Source organism: Cottoperca gobio, chromosome 6 (assembly GCF_900634415.1).
Source record: "Cottoperca gobio chromosome 6, fCotGob3.1, whole genome shotgun sequence".
NCBI lineage: Eukaryota > Metazoa > Chordata > Actinopteri > Perciformes > Bovichtidae > Cottoperca > Cottoperca gobio.
In genome coordinates, this window is record NC_041360.1 from 19,938,316 (window position 1) to 19,957,111 (window position 18,796).

At 38.1% G+C, this 18,796-nt stretch overlaps 2 protein-coding genes across 3 annotated transcripts; one reads left to right on the forward strand and one right to left on the reverse strand.

Annotated features, from left to right (window-relative positions):
• Positions 1-1,186: 1,186 nt before the first annotated feature.
• asb13b (ankyrin repeat and SOCS box containing 13b) lies at positions 1,187-7,092 on the forward strand. Of its 2 annotated transcripts, none has more exons than XM_029434567.1 (6): positions 1,187-1,626; positions 2,513-2,712; positions 2,801-2,951; positions 3,670-3,804; positions 4,378-4,569; positions 4,664-7,092. In XM_029434567.1, the coding sequence occupies exons 1-6, from the start codon at positions 1,584-1,586 to the stop codon at positions 4,843-4,845; spliced, it is 903 nt and encodes a 300-aa protein (XP_029290427.1). In that variant the 5' UTR covers positions 1,187-1,583; the 3' UTR covers positions 4,846-7,092. The 2 variants fall into 2 exon arrangements, with proteins under 2 accessions (XP_029290427.1, XP_029290428.1); XM_029434568.1 differs by having other exon boundaries at positions 2,513-2,655.
• Positions 7,093-8,496: 1,404 nt separating this feature from the next.
• LOC115010169 (neuroepithelial cell-transforming gene 1 protein-like) lies at positions 8,497-15,812 on the reverse strand. The gene is made up of 12 exons (XM_029434630.1): positions 15,518-15,812; positions 13,839-13,905; positions 13,551-13,610; positions 12,923-13,030; positions 12,657-12,824; positions 12,500-12,562; positions 12,303-12,399; positions 11,834-11,910; positions 11,488-11,745; positions 11,202-11,372; positions 10,915-11,101; positions 8,497-10,317 (listed from the first exon to the last, which is right to left on the reverse strand). The coding sequence occupies exons 1-12, from the start codon at positions 15,655-15,657 to the stop codon at positions 9,986-9,988; spliced, it is 1,728 nt and encodes a 575-aa protein (XP_029290490.1). The 5' UTR covers positions 15,658-15,812; the 3' UTR covers positions 8,497-9,985.
• Positions 15,813-18,796: the final 2,984 nt, after the last annotated feature.

The following is an 18,796-nucleotide window of genomic DNA, read 5'->3' on the forward strand; positions in this document are numbered from 1 at the left end:
GATTTAAAAATTGTTTTTATAGATTTAAATATTATTGTATTGCTTCAGCAAAGAAAAATAGTCTGTTAGATTCTACTGCAAAGCAACGATTTTGTACTGCGGCGATAGCAACGGAACTCTGTAGCCTTCTTAAGATTAGCAATTCATATTATGAAATGTTGAGAAGTGGCGACATATCCCAGCCCTTATTGCTATAATATAATGTTATCTTAATAGCTGGTGAGAGAGGTTACTGCTCTTTCAATATATTTAGTTGTCAAGTTAATGTACCACTTGCATAGCATTAAGGCTCTAAAATTCAGCTCATACTCCTCAGAGTTGTAAGACCACAAGGCCGCATGTTCCTGCCGAAGCATTAGGGTTTTTCCAAGGGGAACTCTAGGAGTTTCTGAGCCATCTGTATCTTCACCTAAACATATTTAGCTGCAGTGTGCAAGAAGTCACTAATAATTGGCCACTACACATGGGGATATTTGGTGTTTTTCTTTGCAACTCAATCTTGATGATGTTCAACTGTTGCTACTGACATGAAAGGCAACGTGTCTTTCTTAACTAGGATTTAATGTGTGATGCAATCCTAAAAATTTGATATTGTTGAAACATCTAACCACATGACCTACACAAATGAGTAATATAAGAGAATAAGTAAGTAGGACTACTAGGTTAATCAAAAAAGTTCCAAAAAACATTTGTGATCTACTGTGTTGGATATTAATTGGGAAAACAACTGTTCCCACTCTATAGGGAGGTTAAGGGTCATCACTCTGGAGGTTAACAGGAAGATTGTAAGTGATGTAAAGTGTTGTTTCCCCGCAATACTTTTGAGTAACCTTGCAATCCCTTACAATAACTTTTGTGTTACCATTTTTGTGTTATCATATTAAGTTTTGAGTTCTCTCACAATGAAGTGCAGATTTAGCCTATATCTTTTTCAATTAACTCTAATCATGTTCGCACAAAATGACACCTTTCAAACATAAAATGAATGCAGATGCTGCAAATGGTAGAAACACAAAAAATGCAAATCCACACAAGATACAACACATCATGTATTAGCAAGTGTAATATACTCATCAATACAGTTTTGAATCATGTTGATTTAGTTAAAAACTTTCTTTGAATGGGTTAATGCTAACATGTTAGCTAGCACAAAAGCTATAATGATTGTGCTAGCTAACATTAGCCAGAGATCATGTGCAAGTAAACAAGCTAGTAAATAATTACATTTGTCTAATTTCTTCTGCATTGTTGAATAACAATATTAACACGAATGTAAAATATGTTTTTTTTAGTATTTATTAGTGTCTATTTTCAGTCAATTATTTAACTTGAATGCAGGACACATAGATAGGACACCATGACTGGACTCTCTCTCATGTAGGTCCGTCGCCTACATATCCCAGAATTCCCAGCCATTGTTTATTTGGACTGAACCTCCGCTGCTCTCTTTTACTGAGCACGGGGCTGCTCCAGCGGGATTTACAGTAATGCAGCCATATTAGGCTTTATTCTTTCGCTTCAAAAATGAATAACAAATGTGGCTGAATCTACGGGGTTAACGGAGAAGAAAACGGTAACATGAAATGGAGATGACTCGGGCCAGACCGTCCTTGTATGGAGAAATCGGTAAGTAGCTTACAGTTGGTGACCAACAGTAACCCAGGACAACAGTTTGACCGGATGGATCTAGCATAGCCTTCATCAGCTTCATGGTGGCTAGCTTTCTGTGTTTGTGTTAAAGTGGATGCTAGTTTCATAGCATGACAGCAAGATAGCTAGATTTAGCTCGTTAGTTAAGCCAGCAGGCACTGAAGTCCACTTAGCACTTAGCAAATGTGACATACTTAGAAATATATAGGCCTATTATACAACATATTCACTGTATGAATGTGCAGGTCAATGGGCACAATAACACACACCTTACAATGTAATACAAACCAAGACACTAGTGCTATACCTAGTGATGGTGTGGCTCCTGCTGTAGTTTACATGAGTGATTTTATTATGCCTCTATCAGTGCCCGATAATATAGATGGTCTTGAGCTTCCAAACTTGAAGATGAAGTACTTTTATTCCAGGATGAAGACCTAAATATGTAGGTATAATGAAAAAAAGAAAATATTTCAGCCAATGACAAAATAAACAAAGAGAGAATTTTGTTGAGATAAGACAAAATAACATGTATGTCATTGTCCCCAAGGGGAAATTTAGCTTGGGAAATAGTTCGACACACAGCTTCAATCAACTTAAAACAATATGTAGCCAACAAGGCAGTACAGTGGTTCACCAAAGACTTAGGGCTGTCGACTATAACCAAAACAAATAATTAGTTGAAATGAATAAATAAATAGGTATTATGAACTACAAAAGTAAGGATGAACTAGTGTTATAGACGTTGAAAGCTTGAAGCGGTTATTAATCATCACGGTTAATCATAAGTCATTAGAGACAAAAAAGATTTCAACATCATGACTTTAAAGGCTCAGTCTTGTTTGATTTCACATATTTGCAGCTCAGGGTCTTGGATTCTGGACGGACCGGTCAGCAGTGCATGAGGCCGCTGCACAGGGCAGGGCCCTCCAGCTGCAGCAGCTGATCGAGGGAGGTGCAGCAGTTAACATCGTGGCAGTTGAATCTATCACCCCCCTGCATGAGGCATGTATAAAGGGACAAACCCAATGCGTCAGACTGCTGCTGGAAGCTGGTGCACATGTGAGATGGAGTCAGTAATGTTGATGGCTTCCTTCATCAGTACAGGATTGACTTTGGTTTTGACTTTATATAATTCTGTGTCTTCCAGGTGGATGCTCGTAACATCGATGGCAGTACTCCGCTGTGTGATGCCTGCGCAGCCGGCAGCCTTGAATGTGTCAAGCTGCTGTTGGAGTACGGAGCAACAGTTAATCCTCCACTATTTACCTTCTCTCCGCTTCACGAGGCTTGCATGGGAGGTGCGTCTTGTTACATACAACATTGTACAGGAATGGAAGTACTGGATGTTGAGCCAAGTATCTGTCCCTTTTTTCATCTGCATTGCCAGAACCGATTTCATACAGTGTTTGTACTGTGTCAATGCAGGTGAGAAGTGGAAAAACTAGTAGTGAATAAATCAATCATAAAGGTTATTCAGTGTTTTTTCTAAATAGTGCTGGGAGCACATTTTGCTCATGGCTTATGCCATTCGTTGTGTTCAGGTTGTAAAAAAAAAAAAAAAAAAAATGAATATGAAATGTTTCCAAGAGGGAAGACAAAACAGGAAGACAAAACAGGAAGGGAGAGCGGAATGCAGTACCAGAGCTCGTGACTCTTGAGCTCTTGATTATTAATTAAAAGCTTATCAAGATGTAGCAATAAAACAGAAACACAATTACCAGTAAGACTATGGGTGTACTGGCTATGCTTGCTAAGGTACACACTTGGATGATTGCAGTATTGATTTTAAAACCAGTAAATAGAAAGCTTTAAATTGAAACTCCAGCCAAAATCGATTCATGCTGAGCAACAGCTCCTGTACTGTGGAGGATGAAACTGCAACCAAATAACAGCCCCCATTAAAGCCCACAGGAAATGATTGTTGCATACGTGATTTATTTCTCAGCTGTGGTAGGAAAGTCACTCAGAGCATTTATTTTTGTACTAAACAGACAATTCTTCTGTCTCTCACAATAGGTAATTCAGATTGTGTTCAGCTAATGATTGATCGAGGAGCTTTCATGGAGGCTCATGACTGCCACTATGGGACACCGCTTCATGTAGCCTGTGCAAGGCAACATTACGACTGCACCAAAGTTCTCCTCAATGCAGGTGAGGTTTTCTTCTCTGCACCCGAGCTGGGTAAAATTAAGTGTCACAATATTTTTGGGTCAAAACCTGGATGTGCATAATTTGTGATATTTTGGTTGTAACTATTTCAAGGCAGCAACGTTTTTAAGTCACAAGGACTTTTGGTACTTATTTATCAATCAACCACTTAATAAAACCAAACATTTAATATATAATAATTATAGTAACCAGCTTATTACCATATCAAAGTTAGGTGTCACTATGTAACTATATTGATATCACTGTAAGATGAGTTGTAAGGATTTATTTTGTAAATCACTGTATTTACTAATGTTCATTGAGATTTAAATCATTTAAAGAATGGTAACTATATGTATTTTTAAATATCGTGTGTAGATATGTTGCAAAATAACTCTGTGCACCTTGCCTATAATGTGTCTAGAGCTCACTGCTGGTTCATTATCATCACTGCTAATTATATTCTATTATAAAGTGATTATTATGGCATTTATAATAAGTGTGTAAACACAAATGCTCCCAGACAGGATAGACTGCTCTCTCTCATACAGTTTTACATGTCTTTCTTTCCCGAAGGGGCAAATGTGAATGCTGCCAAGCTGCACGAGACGACCCTTCATCATGCAGCCAAAGCAAAGAGCGTTGACTTGATCGATCTACTTGTGGAGTTTGGGGGGAACGTGTACGCCAGAGATAACCTGAAAAAAAAACCCATCCACTACACCAGTCTGGGATCTCCCTCTTATCTCTGCCTTGAGTTCTACGAGAGTACGTTTGTTTATTTAAAGTGTGTCACTGCTAAAAATATAGATAATCTAAGAGCACAGATAAAATTTCATCTCTGTTGTTTTCTCTTCCGTAGATACCCCTCTCAGTCTACAGCAGATCAGCAGAGTGGCTGTGAGAGGGGCTCTTGGCATAAGAGCATGTGAAGTTGTTTCCAAGCTGGGCTTGCCCAATCGCATCATACGTTTTCTTTCTTACATGCCACTTCCAGTCATTGAAATTGAATCGCCTATGAGAAACTCAAGATGCAGCTCTTAGAAGGTTAAATCGAGACCGGTTATGTCTGCTGACTCCTTGGATACCTCATCAGAATGGCATATGACAGGATGTTGAAGCTGCAGAGGTGCGGCACAGAAGAAATGTCTTCACACTGTTGTGAAGACACCAGTTGGGTGCAGAGAGATTTCACAACATAAATAATTAGTTTACCCAATCAAATTAGACAGCCTTGATTTATGTACCATCAGCTTCTCGAGATGTTCTGGCGAACCTGTCAGCAAACAACTGCATGGTTACACATGCAGCAAACACAACAAAATTGTTTATCACATAATATAAATCGAATCACCTCTTCCACTCCATTTCATATTTTCCAGCATTATTTTAAAGCAAATTGAAATATATATTCTTTTTTAGTGATAAATCATTTACAATTAGTTAATGCACACAATTCAATATTTTTACCGTGTGCATCGCAGTCCACCATTGCTCCGTCTGAAGAGCCGCAATGCATTGTGGGGGCGGTCAAGCATGTGCAGTAAACTCACGTCTCATTCTCTCATACCTAGAAATTCTTGCTAATCTAGTATACATCCTGGCATTTCTCACGTACACAAAATCCACATAGTATGCAGCTGGAATGCACTATATACAACATTATGTGTACTTAGTAAGAATAGTGTGTTAGGATGTGATTTCAAACAGACTCTCCTGTTAGCTATTTGCACTTGTTACGGCAACAAATGCATAACTTCCATCATAGTTTACCCTGAGCAAAGGCCTTATCAGCCACACCTGTGCGGGAGTTTAGGGCCCTTATCAATTCATTCCCAGAAGCTTTATCAGAACAATGGCTTAATCTTGAAATATATAAACATGAACTTGGGTTGATCATCATGATCAAGTTAGTGTGACTTCATCAAAGATGTTGTAATATTTCATTGAACCCAGATGGAACATGAATAAGTTTGATTACTATGATTATATCACTATGTATTTGTATATATTATGGAAGAATATATTTTTAATGTAAATTTGTAAATAATACAGATGGTTCTACCTCTATTTAATTTGTGTAAATTAATAGACTACTACAGGAATATTTTTAAAATAATTCTTCAGAGTTGTGTCTTCTGTTGTAACTGAACTACACGCAGTTTTTGTTGTTTTGTTTGTTGATAATGTTTCAGGAAAATATTGCTTCAAAACGTCTGCACTTGGCAAAACTATAATATTGTTGTGAGGTAATTTAGTTCATAATTTCCATCTGAATTAAAAAAATATTCCCACCAAAAATGACCATTTGTATATTAATTACTCAGCGCATGTTACCTTGAATTCGGGAAGAACACCTTGTTTTTATAGCATGTCTCCACATTGAATGAAGAGTCTTGATAAATTGAAGTAAATGGGGGCCGTGTTTAACAACAACAAAACATTCATTTACAAACTCTCACACAACTCGTGCAGTATAACCCAAGTCTCATTTATCCAGTGCAAATTTGCTTAAACTTTACTATTTAAAACACTTACTGGTCTCCAAAGTGTTTTCGAGAAAATGCACTTTTCTTCACAAACTCAAGGTAACACAGGATGTGTAATTGACAAATGATCATTTTTGAAGAATTTCTGTAAGGGCAATTTTTTGTAAAAAGCAATAATTATGTAACTGTCATGTAATGTCAATAATAATGAAAGGCTGACAGCACCACTGGCCTCGTCAAGGTCGTCTCAGTGCAGATATCAGGGTAGTGGGTTAGAGAGGAACCTACAGAAGATTATATTAAGACAACATGGAGCTACAACCTGAAATGAAAATGAGAGAAATGAGATGCACCCACGCACAGATAATAGCTGCATTCATTCAGTCTGACTTACACAAAAACATGTCTGAACTTGCATCGCTGCTACAGAGGTATCGGGTGTGAAATGTTTTGTATTGGTCAGAATCAGAATAAGCTTTATTGCCAAGTAGGTTCTTCACTTGCCTTGGTGTTTGGTGATTACAATAAACATATTAAGATGAAATAGAAATACAGGCAAAAGTCAAGTACAGAAATATCGAAGAGAAAAATTACAATAAAATATAAGAATAAAAATACTATAACAATGCAATAAAACAGTTTTAACTGATAGTTATTTACATGAACTGAAACCATTTTAACAGACATGTGATCTTGGAGATTGGAAATATACATATAAGGTCATGCTTTGGAGATATTTTAAGCTTTTTGCAACTTGTGGGAGTTTACAGTCTACAAATAAACACTTATGTTGGGTATTTTACAGGCTCATTCCAGTATGTTTAAACTCAATATATTTAAAAAGAAAAGAAAATAACAGACAAAGGGTTAAAGGTTTGGGAATCAATATGTGTGACTTTACGACTCCTTACATTGGAGATTAGATTTTTTTCATTTAACAAAATATATCAAACTGCTGTGATATAAAATACGCAGCATTTCTCCAACAGAATTATTCCTGACAGTTTATAAAAGGCTTTGAAACTGAATTTGGATTCAATCAGCTTAAATATGTTAAGGCAGGTAAGGATTGTGTCCCTGGTTTCGACACATCCTGTCCTCAGCGGCTAGCCTGCGGCTAACAGTTAGCTTGGTGCTACTTCCGGTTTAACCGGACTAACTACCTGTAACACTAGTTCCTACTAACACAATAACGTCACACTTGAATCCTCAACTTTGGGGAATGGATGAAATAACGCTAGGACATGGTTTCATAATTATAGCGCATTAATTAATTTAATTTCAATATATAAAGAATGATAAAAACAAAAGCCTTTGATAGCCTACCTCCCGGAGCTGACCGGAAGAACAGGACATACTGGATATTCCCAATGGCAGAAACACATTTATGGCAGGAGTTGTGCAAACTGACTCTAAAAATAGGAATAACCGGTAGTTAACAGGTCAGTAAACAAGCCTAGAAACAAAGATCTTTATAAAGGAGTGTTGAAGGAAATTATGGAAAGAATATCAGCTAAATTAGGTCTGAGAGGTTAACTTTTTTCTTGAATTGGCAAACAATTCACAAGTTAAATGTGTTTGGTTATTAATGGTGAAAAAGAAAGACTGACACATTCTTTGGAGGTATTGAACACCTTTGTGCTTCCCTGAGCTTGTTGTCATTTGATCCTACCTGAACCACAGTGGCTCAGTCAGCTGTCTCCACTGATCACCTCTAGGGAAAGGAGGTGTTAAGGTTTATAAGAGTAGGGCATCAGGAATAGCAAGATATTTGTTTCCTTGGGGCACCGTTGAGCTAATGCTTACCAAAAATAATAATCGGGGGGGGATGGTGAATTGGGAGAGAGAAATGTCAGATGGTTTTACATGAACTGTTGGCTTTATAACCCTATAAGAAAGACTCCAACAGCATCTTACTTCAGCAGAACACACCTTGTGGATGATGGTATCAACAGGGCTGTTGAGAAGCTGTTAGTGGTTATGGCTCACCATGAGCTATAAATACAGCATGTTCAGCAGCTGACAGTGCAGCCAGGGTTATCACTGTACCAGCAGGCATCAGAAAGAAGGAAGTAGGAAAATACAACCGCCATGTAACTCGTGTAAAAAGAAACTTTGAAAGGCATAGCACATGTTGGTTTAACTTTATGTCCCAGACACCTGCACACCAATTGCAGTGCTAGGACACAAATAATTCAAAAGTTAGTTCCTTTTTGAGCACTTTTATTTCCATATGAAACTCTGCAGTGATGTTGCCTGTTTGAATTTTAAACATTACAATTCTGCATAAATAAGTCTGATAAAGTCAAGCATGACAAAGTACATCTCCTTTTCTTATCTGAAGATCTAGCGTGTCACTCTTGACATCTCTCAAAATGTTGATAATCATTGGCTTTACCACAAGTACAAACCAAAGCATTGCAAGAGATAGTCAGCTATAGTTTACTTGCATGCAAACAGGGTTCCCACACCTTCTTAAACATCACATTCAAGGACCCAACATGGCATAGTACGAGACACAGATCAGATAGCTTTGCAAATACATAAACACTGCACTGTTAATGCTTTGTCAGTATTCAAAGTCTATCAGGCCAAAAAGAAGCTTGTTTAGAGGGCAGATCATTTACGAACAAGTCTCCCCAAGCAGTCATCAGCATTTGATAAGAACTACAGTGTGAAGGTAGTAAATGGGAGTCAAACGTGCTCCCGAACTGCAAATAGGTAAAAGTTATTTTTGACTTTTAATGGGTTTTTAATGTTTCAAGACATTATTTCTAACGGCCTTTACAACTCTAGCATTCTAAACTTAGAAATGAACAAAACTACAATAAGCAGATGTAGGATTTCAACACAGTGGAAAGGAGCACACTTCAGAGTTTTCCTTTCCCCCCCCCCCCATTTTGCCTGACAAATGTTGCAACACTGAACAGCTATGTCAACAGTGAAAGGAAGTGACAGAGGCGGTCAAAGTACAACCAAGAGGATGTTGGTGTGTTGTAACATACAATCTCACTCATATCCAAGACTCTTTTAAAAGTACAAAATGTTGTATCCTTTTCTATTTAACAACTTGTCTAAATTCATTAAATTTCTTCCTTTCAAGAAATGTTTTTAATTTCTTATTCATGGTCAGTGTTCCTCCTTAATTTCTGCTCATTATCTCATAACTAACCTCAAACATTTTTAGACTGGTCGGCTTGCTGCACAGATTGCTGAAGACATCACAGTTTCTCAGTTTCTTGATTCCTTAACACAGATACCACTTATAATAACTGACAACTGCACACATATGGCCTAAAATATAAATCCATTGACATTTTGATTGCAGCAAATAAAAACAGAAAGTTTAAAAATGTCAGTAACTGGAATGAATTTCAGCTACAAGTGGTATAAAGTTGTTTAAACATAGGTAGGTCAACACATAACAATTCCACACACATTTAGCTCGTGTAAACACACATTACAGACACATTTCACTTTTTTTTGTAAACTAATTACACTTTTTAAAAACTGAAATTTGACAATACATTTGGACGGACACTATTGAAAAGGCCTTTTTCAGTGCAGCTACAGACAAGGACAAAGCAAAAGAATAACAATGGTGGTTGCATGAAATTCACAGACAGACATGTGACAAAACAGGACTCATGGTGCGCACATCTGTCCGAAAGGAACCCTTGAGTCGGGTTAAATGTCTACACTCCAGTCTCCTTCCTCTTTAGCGAGCCTTGTAACTTCTGGTCTAGTCGGGCTTTGGAGAGTGTCTGAGGCCTGAGTTTGGGGCCAGAGACAGGCGGACAGTTCTCGTCTGTCTCCTCGTCAGACATGGTGGCTGAGACAGTGGAGGAGCGACGCTTGGCTCTGACAGCTTCTCCCGGCTGAACTCTGGGTGCAGGCCCCTGTTGTTGGGCCATCGCAGTACGCAGACAGTTGAGCCACTGCTGTTTGTGGTAGACATCATTGACATGCAGGGTGTGGGACTGGCCATGGGAGGGATCCAGAGAGCTCACACGGAAAACGTTCTTAGCTAGAGGGACAGACAGAAAACAGTTCAGTCAGCTGGACAACAGGCAGCAACGTCAGTATTCAGTCTATTGAAACTTAAAGTTTTAGTTGAGTTACTGACTGAATTATGTCCAGGGCAAAATGCAGAGTATCATCAGAAAATATACAAAAGTTGTTTGCTTTTAGTTCAGAGGAAGAGGACAATAGTATGGATTACTTTAAAGCAGATGTGTATTTCAGTGTTGGCGTAGAGAACTCTACAGAATGATTTAAAAGGGTTACATAAATATTGTTCAGTTCAAGAAAATGTTTAAAGAACGAATAATTAGACTTAATGAAGTGTCAGGTTATGTTGGTGGTGAATTATAGTGTATGGCTCTTGATTTGTCTTTGTCTAATGGTACTGTAAGTATTGTTTGTTTAAGTACTTTTTGATCATAGTGAGCAAACAACATTGAGGCAGAAAATACCACAGAGGGTTTTCATTTTAGATTAATCTGTGAATACATTTTGTATTCATCATTTAGTCAATAAAAAGTCTGAAAAGAAATCTCTCAGAGCCCAAAGTAACGTCTTCAAACTATGTTCTGACAAACATCACATTTACAACTCAACCCACTTTTCTCTCCATTGGTGAAAGCCCCTCTGAAGGACCCCCCCATGCGGATCTCTCCATCCAGCAGGTCCTCTAGAGCCAAGTCCTGCACTGGGATGGGCTGTCGATACACCTGGAAGCAGCTCCTGTCGTTCCGGGTCACCGGTCGGGTCATAATCATGAGCTCAGAGAAGAGGAACACATGCAGCCTCTGCGAAGAAACATTAATAAAGAATTAAACTTATTTTAATACAAGACAAACACAATGTTATGTGGGTGATAATAGCAAAGAGAGTAATCCTAATTCTCACAGAGCCACTCTTGTTCCGCAGCTCGCCATGACAAAGTAGAGTCTTGCAGTTATCTATGAGAGGGTCCCGCTGCTTATCATCCAGATACTCCAGTTTGTCTATATAGTACTGGCACTCAGACTCCCCTTTTCTCACGTTGATATCAGACAGAATCTCCTGGATTATAGTGATCTGGATGATTAAAAAAAGATTTAATTAGTTTGGCAAAACCCACAAGACTGTGTGAAATAATAGCCGTGTTAATTATCAGATTGTGCAGCTAAATATAAAAAGGTGGAGAACATACAGCTCTCTCCAGACTGGCTACGTCCAGGTGATCAGGAGGAGTGTGTCTGAGGATCTCTCGCAGCAGCAGCGGGTATTTCACCAGGCGTGAACGTGGGATGTCTAGGAAGCTCCAGAGGTCAAGCTTCCTGCTGAAGGGGGACTCCAGGCAGCGCTGCAGGAAGTCCTGGACCCGCCTGTCCTGCTTTTTCTGGTCTAGCAGGGCTTTGGCTGCGAGCTGGTTGCTGCAGTATACTTTGTAAGCGTTCAGACCAGGCAGCTGAGAAGATACGGTGACAGTTACGAACTGTTTGCAGAGTTTGATCATATTTGAAGATAATGTGTGTAAGGTAAACATCAACACATACCCAGTCTATAACTATCTGTCCAATCTGAGCTACGGTTCCATCGGAGCCAGTTCCCTCCGTCAGTTTCATCAATAAATCTGCAGATTAAAAACAAAAACCACACGGTCAGAAACTACGGTGGCCCTGAGAGCTCAAAGCACTGCAAATTAGGACAACATTTATTATAAATTCTGAATAATGCGATTACAATGATGGAAAGCCGGCTTCAATAACTTCCTAAAACACAAACCATGGCAAAAAGCGTGTACTAGCCGTGTGCGTCACTTTTTAGTGTCCCCTGAAAACAGTTTCCGTTGTGTTCTGATCTTCTTGCAGTGCTTTTTCTATATGCTGTGTTGTCAAATTGGTGCTAATGTTTCTTCACATGTTTGCGTCTTATTACATGTGCATTGCATTGTGTTCTCAGGGCTACTTTAAGAAACAATTCAGGCATCAATTAAAGCACTAAGAATGGTTAGTGGTCATTTACCCTCATGTAAGGGGATGTATGCATCCAGGTCCCCAAATATGTGAGCTAGTTCTTCTTCCGTCATGATGGAGAGTTTTAGCATCGGATCATGGTATGCCTGAATGTGAGAAAAGCAGCAGTGTGAGCGCACAAAAAAACATTTACGGTACAAATTGATTGATTTTTTTGTACAATTTTAAATTTAAAGATTTTCTAACCTTTCGTGCAAGTTGGAGATCTTCTATGAGATCCTGCTCTCCCCTGTAAAGCTCATGAATAGCCTGAAGAAGAAACCACAGCAGGAGAAGTTACTTTTTTCTGCTCTCTGTATTCTCTGACTGTGCTGTAAACTTTAAAAAGACTGAACTGCAGAACCTCTTGTCTCTTGATCTCTTTGGTGGAGAAAGTGCTCTTCTGATGGACGTCCAGCGTCTCCGACCACAACATGCTGCTTCTGCGTTTAGTGGGAGTGGGACCTGCTGCCTTGCTGCCAGCTCTGAGGGACATCCCTGGTGACTTGCTGTCACCACGCAATGACATTGACTAGGGAAAAAAAATATTATTTTAAAGTCTAACACAAATTCTATACATTTAAATTTCTATAACGTAAATAGTAAGCGTCACAAGATTCTGAAATGTACCTGGATGGTCTGTCCAAAGCGCCGCACGGCTCCATTCTTTGATGGAGATATCAAGTTGACGAGGGAAGAAACTTTGGTCAGAGGTCGGACACGCTTGTTAGTGGGTTCCTGGGAATCAAGGAAATAAATGGTCTTCAGATCCACTCGATTGTATTGAGGTTGTAAACTGCAGTTGTGTAACAATACCTTGAACAATACAGTGCTGTTGGATACAAGGCTCTCAATAACACACTGTAAATAAAACTTAGAAACAAGGTCTGGACAACAAGAAGGTCCTGTAACTTGGTGCAGTTTTGGAGAAAAGTTACTTAAAAGTCAAGGTTTTTTTCTTCTTTTTTAATTAAACTTAAATTTTCCAGAAAATAAAAGTTACACAATTGTTTGTGTATGCTGTCAATTTTAGAAAAGTGTATTAAACCACTTTCAAAGAGCCAAGAGACTGTGATCATGCTGAAGGACAATGTGTCTCAGATCTTCTGTCACCATTATCATTTCCTCAGACAGCAGCTTGTAACAGTCTAAAGGGATGGTGGGATTATCCTGAGCTCATAACGCACAAGAGCACTCATGGTCATCTGTGGCGAGTGCCTGAGTCACACAGAGGATTAAAGTTTGCCCTGACTCTCACCTTGAGGTCGAAGCTGGACAGACTGACTGTGTCATCATCCTTCTCTTTGCGCTTTCTCTTCTGAAGTAACATAAGAATACAAAATGGTTACTTTCACAATCTGATGATCATTCAAACAGCACATTGGCAGCAACATTTCTAAAATGCATGTAAAAGGATCACAGCCCAAAATACTTCCACATATTAGTGATACATGTAGAATAATTAAAATAACAGTCACATAGTCGCTTCAACAGATCATAGGTGACCACTGCAACCTAACGGTTGTTGTTTTTAACATTAACTCACTAGACTGAAGTCCCACGGAGTCCCAGGAGTGAGAAAGGTGAAGGAGCTGCCTCTCTGCAGTGGAGGTCTTCGGGAAATGAGACAGATAAGCAACGGTCAAGCACAATGACAAAAAGTTTATATCTACATTGCAGAGTGACTGCCTACTACTCTTCAGAGAGTGTTTCTTTGTCTTCTATTGAATGAAAAACGTACAGAATCTAATCAAACGTGCAGCCACTGGCAGCCGAAACGCTGCACAAACAGCATGTTGAGGCAAACAATCTAGGGCTGCGATAACGTTGCTGAATGTCACAATGACATTATACTTGCGATAAATAAACAGATATAAAGTGTACTCAGTTCTGCTGCTTCACTGCTAAAATACAACAAGTTGCTTGTTGAATAATAAAGGGAAATTATTTCTATGATTCTTTTATTGAACAAATTGAACTGAACACAAAAGGCACCAATAATAAAAAGAATGAGTTTCAGTCTAAAGTGCAGTTTTGTATTGATACTCTCTTTCAACTAACTTTTCCTATGTGTTTATCGTACAAGTTCACATTGCAATGACAATAAAAAAAACATATATTGTGCAGCCCTAACACGAACATAACTGCATTATTGTTTTCACAGGGAATGCATTTCAGCTTTGTTAATATGATGGATGCCTTTTTATGCCGTGTTTGCTCCAGTCACTGCTATGTTTCAAACATGTCAATCAGTGAGGATAATACCAGAGGCACGTTGATATTCAAAACCAAATAAGGAGCTGGACTGCCCTCTGCTGCTGCAGAAAAAAGTCAGTTATGGTGACAAAACAATGCAGCCACAGAGTTACAATGTCTTCTTCTCAGTGAATAACACCCCGAGGTTGCTGTTAAGGCCAAGGTCAGCTGAACACAGGCTACACAACACCCTCATTGTAATCCTGCCTTCAAGACATGTTGGAAATAACAGAACTATGAGTGGAGAGTGAAATATCAAAGAAAGTGAGGATAACATTACATGAAGTTGTATTTATCTGAAAGCCAAGTCATTGAGAAGTGATTTGTAGGGGGTTCTTTGTAATCTTACATTACTACATTCTGGGAATACAGTGATGTCTTTCTCTATTTTTCATAATATTTGAGGAAAAAACAGTAGTCAAAGACTAAATATAGTAATATAAATTGCTTTATCGCTACTACAAGGACCACAATCAAGTATTTGGTATCTATATACCCATAAAAGGTTGAATATAAATCATATGCACAGATATGCATTGTAAAAAAGTATTCATATGGAGGACATTTAATAAACCTAATATTCACGTTTTTCCTAATTTAAAAGACTTTGACAATTGATTAAAGTGATTTTTCATGTGATCTAAAAATGTCAAAGTTATACTTTAGACCAATCAGAACAACTTTTGTAGCATTTTTCTTTATCGTACTAAATATACTCTTTGGGCACAACTGGGTTGAAGCATGGCGAATAATGGAGACAACATCCATTAAATATGTTCCGAGGTGCACTTGAACGCAGCCTTCGCCAGTTACAATAACAGCCCTGCACGTCACAGTTGGCTAACTGATAGCGTTAGCTCAAAATGTGCTAAAGTCGTTTTACATTACAAACAGAGCTTCTAAATAAATAATATATACATGACGTTATGATGATATAATATCACGTCTTTTTTGACGTGATCTACTCACTTCTTGGAGTTGTTTCTCCGCAGTATTTGTGGAGACGCGGCGCTGATAACTGATGTAGTTGACGTCCTCGATGACATCCTGCGTAGTTTCGGTTTTTTGTTTCTCACCGACCTTACACAAACTTCTTCATTTTCTTCCATTTCGCAGAAGGCTTCGTTGTGAGATCAGTAATACCGAGACGTATTTATGGCTAAAGCAAACAAAAAGTCCAGACGTATGAAAACTGACCCGATGTGTACAAAGAAAGAGGAGGATCGATGACAACAGAACGCACCACGGCGGAAGTTTGAATATGGCGGATTCTTGGAAATGGCCCAATCAGGAGAGGGTTCAGAGCTCCGCTGCTAGGATACCATGAGGTGGGAGGGGCCAGTGAGACTAAAAGGTCCTTGAATGTAGCATAGTTTCTTACCATTGGGGGATAATGGAAAGCAAGCCAATAGTGAAATACATTATAATTACGATAATAATAAATATATATATGAAGTTGTCCCACTTGTAATTGATAACAATAACAATAAAACATTTTTTTTTATCAGATTATTATTATTTTTTAAATTCAGATTGATATTAATTCATTTAATCTCTCGGCCATGCTTTCTTGCCTCAAATCATTTTGATAATTTGCACCAAAATAGAAGTGATAATGGCCTTGAAACAGTGGCATTTCACATTTATGTATCCAAACAGTCATATTACATATTTACTTGTAACTTGTAAGGAGGAGCTTGTATGGTTTCTGGAGCACAAGGTGACATATGATATGCTGTACATACTCTATCCATCAATAATGCACATACGACCTCTGTATATAGATTTATTTATTGTATACTCATACAATATTTATTCCAGTAGTCTACCATGCCCTCTTTCACTACTCGAAGGCAACAGCACAATAACAACTGGACCACAACCTTGTATAAACAATTTACAGTAACAATTTGAACTGTGCATAGCTGCTATATGTTTGTTGTCCAAATGTTTGATACATATATTTATTTTAATACTTGCCTGTAAATAGCAGCTATGTCTTTGTGTACCTCGGTTTAGATTTTCTCTCTCACATTTGTATATTTAGTAAACATACTTGATCATTTATTACCAAGTATATTTAAAAAAAGAAGGAATTTGCTTTAGTGTATTAGTGCAAAACATGAACAAAGCAAGGGGAAATTAAATAAAAAATAAAAGCAAGTATTAAAAAAAATACAGGTAGATTCAGACAGATAGTATGAGAAAATAATGTGTTTTTGGAATATTAAAGCACGTAAGCATGCTCTAATAGAAGCCCAAAATACAAATATGAACCTGAACCTGAAAAACTCTTTATGAACCCTTTAAAAGAAGACAAATTAAAGAAAAACAAAAACAATTTGGTGTATAAAAACAAAGGAAATAAAAGACAGTTCAAAGGAAATTAACACAAATAAAATAAGGAAAGGCCTTTTGATAAAAGTATGTTTTATGAAGGGACTTAAAGGAGATAATTGACTAAAACATAAAGATCAGGATTAGATTTTATAGATACTCCCTGAGCCTGTTTGACCATCCCTTATAGGACATGACACGGTGAGCTCCCGAACCCTGCAGCTCTGTCCTTCATGAGCACATCATCACCTCAGTGCGGCCATCCATTTCCACTTTAATCAACATACCTGTCAGTCACATGAAATATATTGCCTGACATCACGGCTGTAGTGTCTTCATAACGTCAGGGTGGAGAGGGCATTTTGAAAGACTTTACCATCTGAAGTATTAGTAGTAGTGTGTGTTTATAGTTGGATGAGAGAAAAACAAAACACATGGATATATTTGATAAACCACTCTCACCTCAAGTAACATTTAGTGTATTTTGGAGCTTTCTATCGTATCTGACAGACTTCCTCAGCCGATGTTTGCCCAATTGTCCTGAAATTGTCATTTATTTTTCCGCACTTCTTATCTGTGTCAGCAAAAGTTTAGACTGAAGGATAATTCTTGAAAACAATCCTACAAGGACCATTTAGTGGCTGTTCTGGAGCCTCTTAGTCATATACAATTAATCTGACCTTGCAAACCAACATGGGCGAGAACAAAAGTGCAGAGATTTCAACAATTCCTTGACATGTACAAACCCAAAAGCAGCAATTAAATGAACTCTCCAAGGTTAGGAAGAACTTGCACTCTCAACTTGGAGGTATTACATTTTTTTTAATAATAATGTAATCCATTAAATCCATTTAAGGCTTTTAAACTTTTCCTATGTAATATATTTTCAACAAATGAGGCAGATGGATTAAATCCATTACCTCTAGTTGAATACAGAGGAGTGTAAATGTACCAGTAGCTGCAATGAAAAGCTTTATTGTGAGTTATTTTGGTGCTGGGAGGTTTATTAAGGACACAACAAACATGCAGGATAATTGTATGACAACAAAATACAAATTCATTTCAGTATTTATAAATATGTGAAGCAACCTTTGCCTCAAAACCGTATAAAACTGTATTAAATATCTTAAATGCATTAAACAGCAAAGCTAATGGGTTCAGAATTTATCAATGAAAGTGAATTCATGATAAAAGTATGTTTGAGGCAATGGGAGACACAGAGAGAGAAACTTCTTAACAAGAATCAGGGCAGCAGCTGTGACCAGTTAGTGAATGAAGCAGGAAAGTATGGTAATTTATACAAACATGACCTACTGTGTGGCATTACTAAAAAACATCGTAGTACAGCGCCTATACATGCTGATCATCCACCTCCCAGAACTCTGATTTCATATGGTGCTAGAGACTGGGTACAAACATCTATGTCACCAAATGAAATCAGTTTCTGAGTGCAGTCTTCGGATTTTATAGACAGTGCATTGTTCTTGAGACATTGCAATACGAGACATGTTGGATACAGAAAAGAGAGATATTGCATAATATGGACTTGTGCTGCTAACAGGTTGAAGATGTTGGTCTAAAGTAGCTGTTGTTTGGAGAGGGAGGCCGTCTTCTGTTTGCTCCTCTCGCTGCACGATGGCCTATTCTACAAATGAACAGTAGAGGGTATGGTTACATTGAAATGCAGAGCCAAACCAGTGACCCCGTGTTGGAGGAACATTTTAAGTGAACCTCATGAAGTTCAAAAGGGATATTTTTGTGGCGACAAACTTGGAGGGAGCCCCCGCGTGTCTTCTGGTACTCCACCTAAAGACTCATCACACACAAACATTACAGTACAATCAGACAGACATGCTCTCGTACATCAGGTTACAACAGGAAAAAACGGACATTTTTGGTATTATTATTATT

What these genes read in the sequence shown, in the direction of transcription:
- asb13b (XM_029434567.1), top strand. Translation starts at nt 1,584, where the DNA reads ATGGAGATGACTCGGGCCAGACCGTCCTTGTATGGAGAAATCG. An exon ending in TCACGAGGCTTGCATGGGAG is followed by an intron (nt 2,952 to 3,669) that starts GTGCGTCTTGTT and finishes CTCTCACAATAG; the next exon opens with GTAATTCAGATTGTGTTCAG. An exon ending in CTGCCTTGAGTTCTACGAGA is followed by an intron (nt 4,570 to 4,663) that starts GTACGTTTGTTT and finishes TCTCTTCCGTAG; the next exon opens with ATACCCCTCTCAGTCTACAG.
- LOC115010169 (XM_029434630.1), bottom strand. Translation starts at nt 15,657, where the DNA reads ATGGAAGAAAATGAAGAAGTTTGTGTAAGGTCGGTGAGAAACAAAAAA. An exon ending in GACAGATAGTTATAGACTGG is followed by an intron (nt 11,746 to 11,833) that starts GTATGTGTTGAT and finishes GTATCTTCTCAG; the next exon opens with CTGCCTGGTCTGAACGCTTA. An exon ending in TTTCACCAATGGAGAGAAAA is followed by an intron (nt 10,318 to 10,914) that starts GTGGGTTGAGTT and finishes CTGTCCCTCTAG; the next exon opens with CTAAGAACGTTTTCCGTGTG.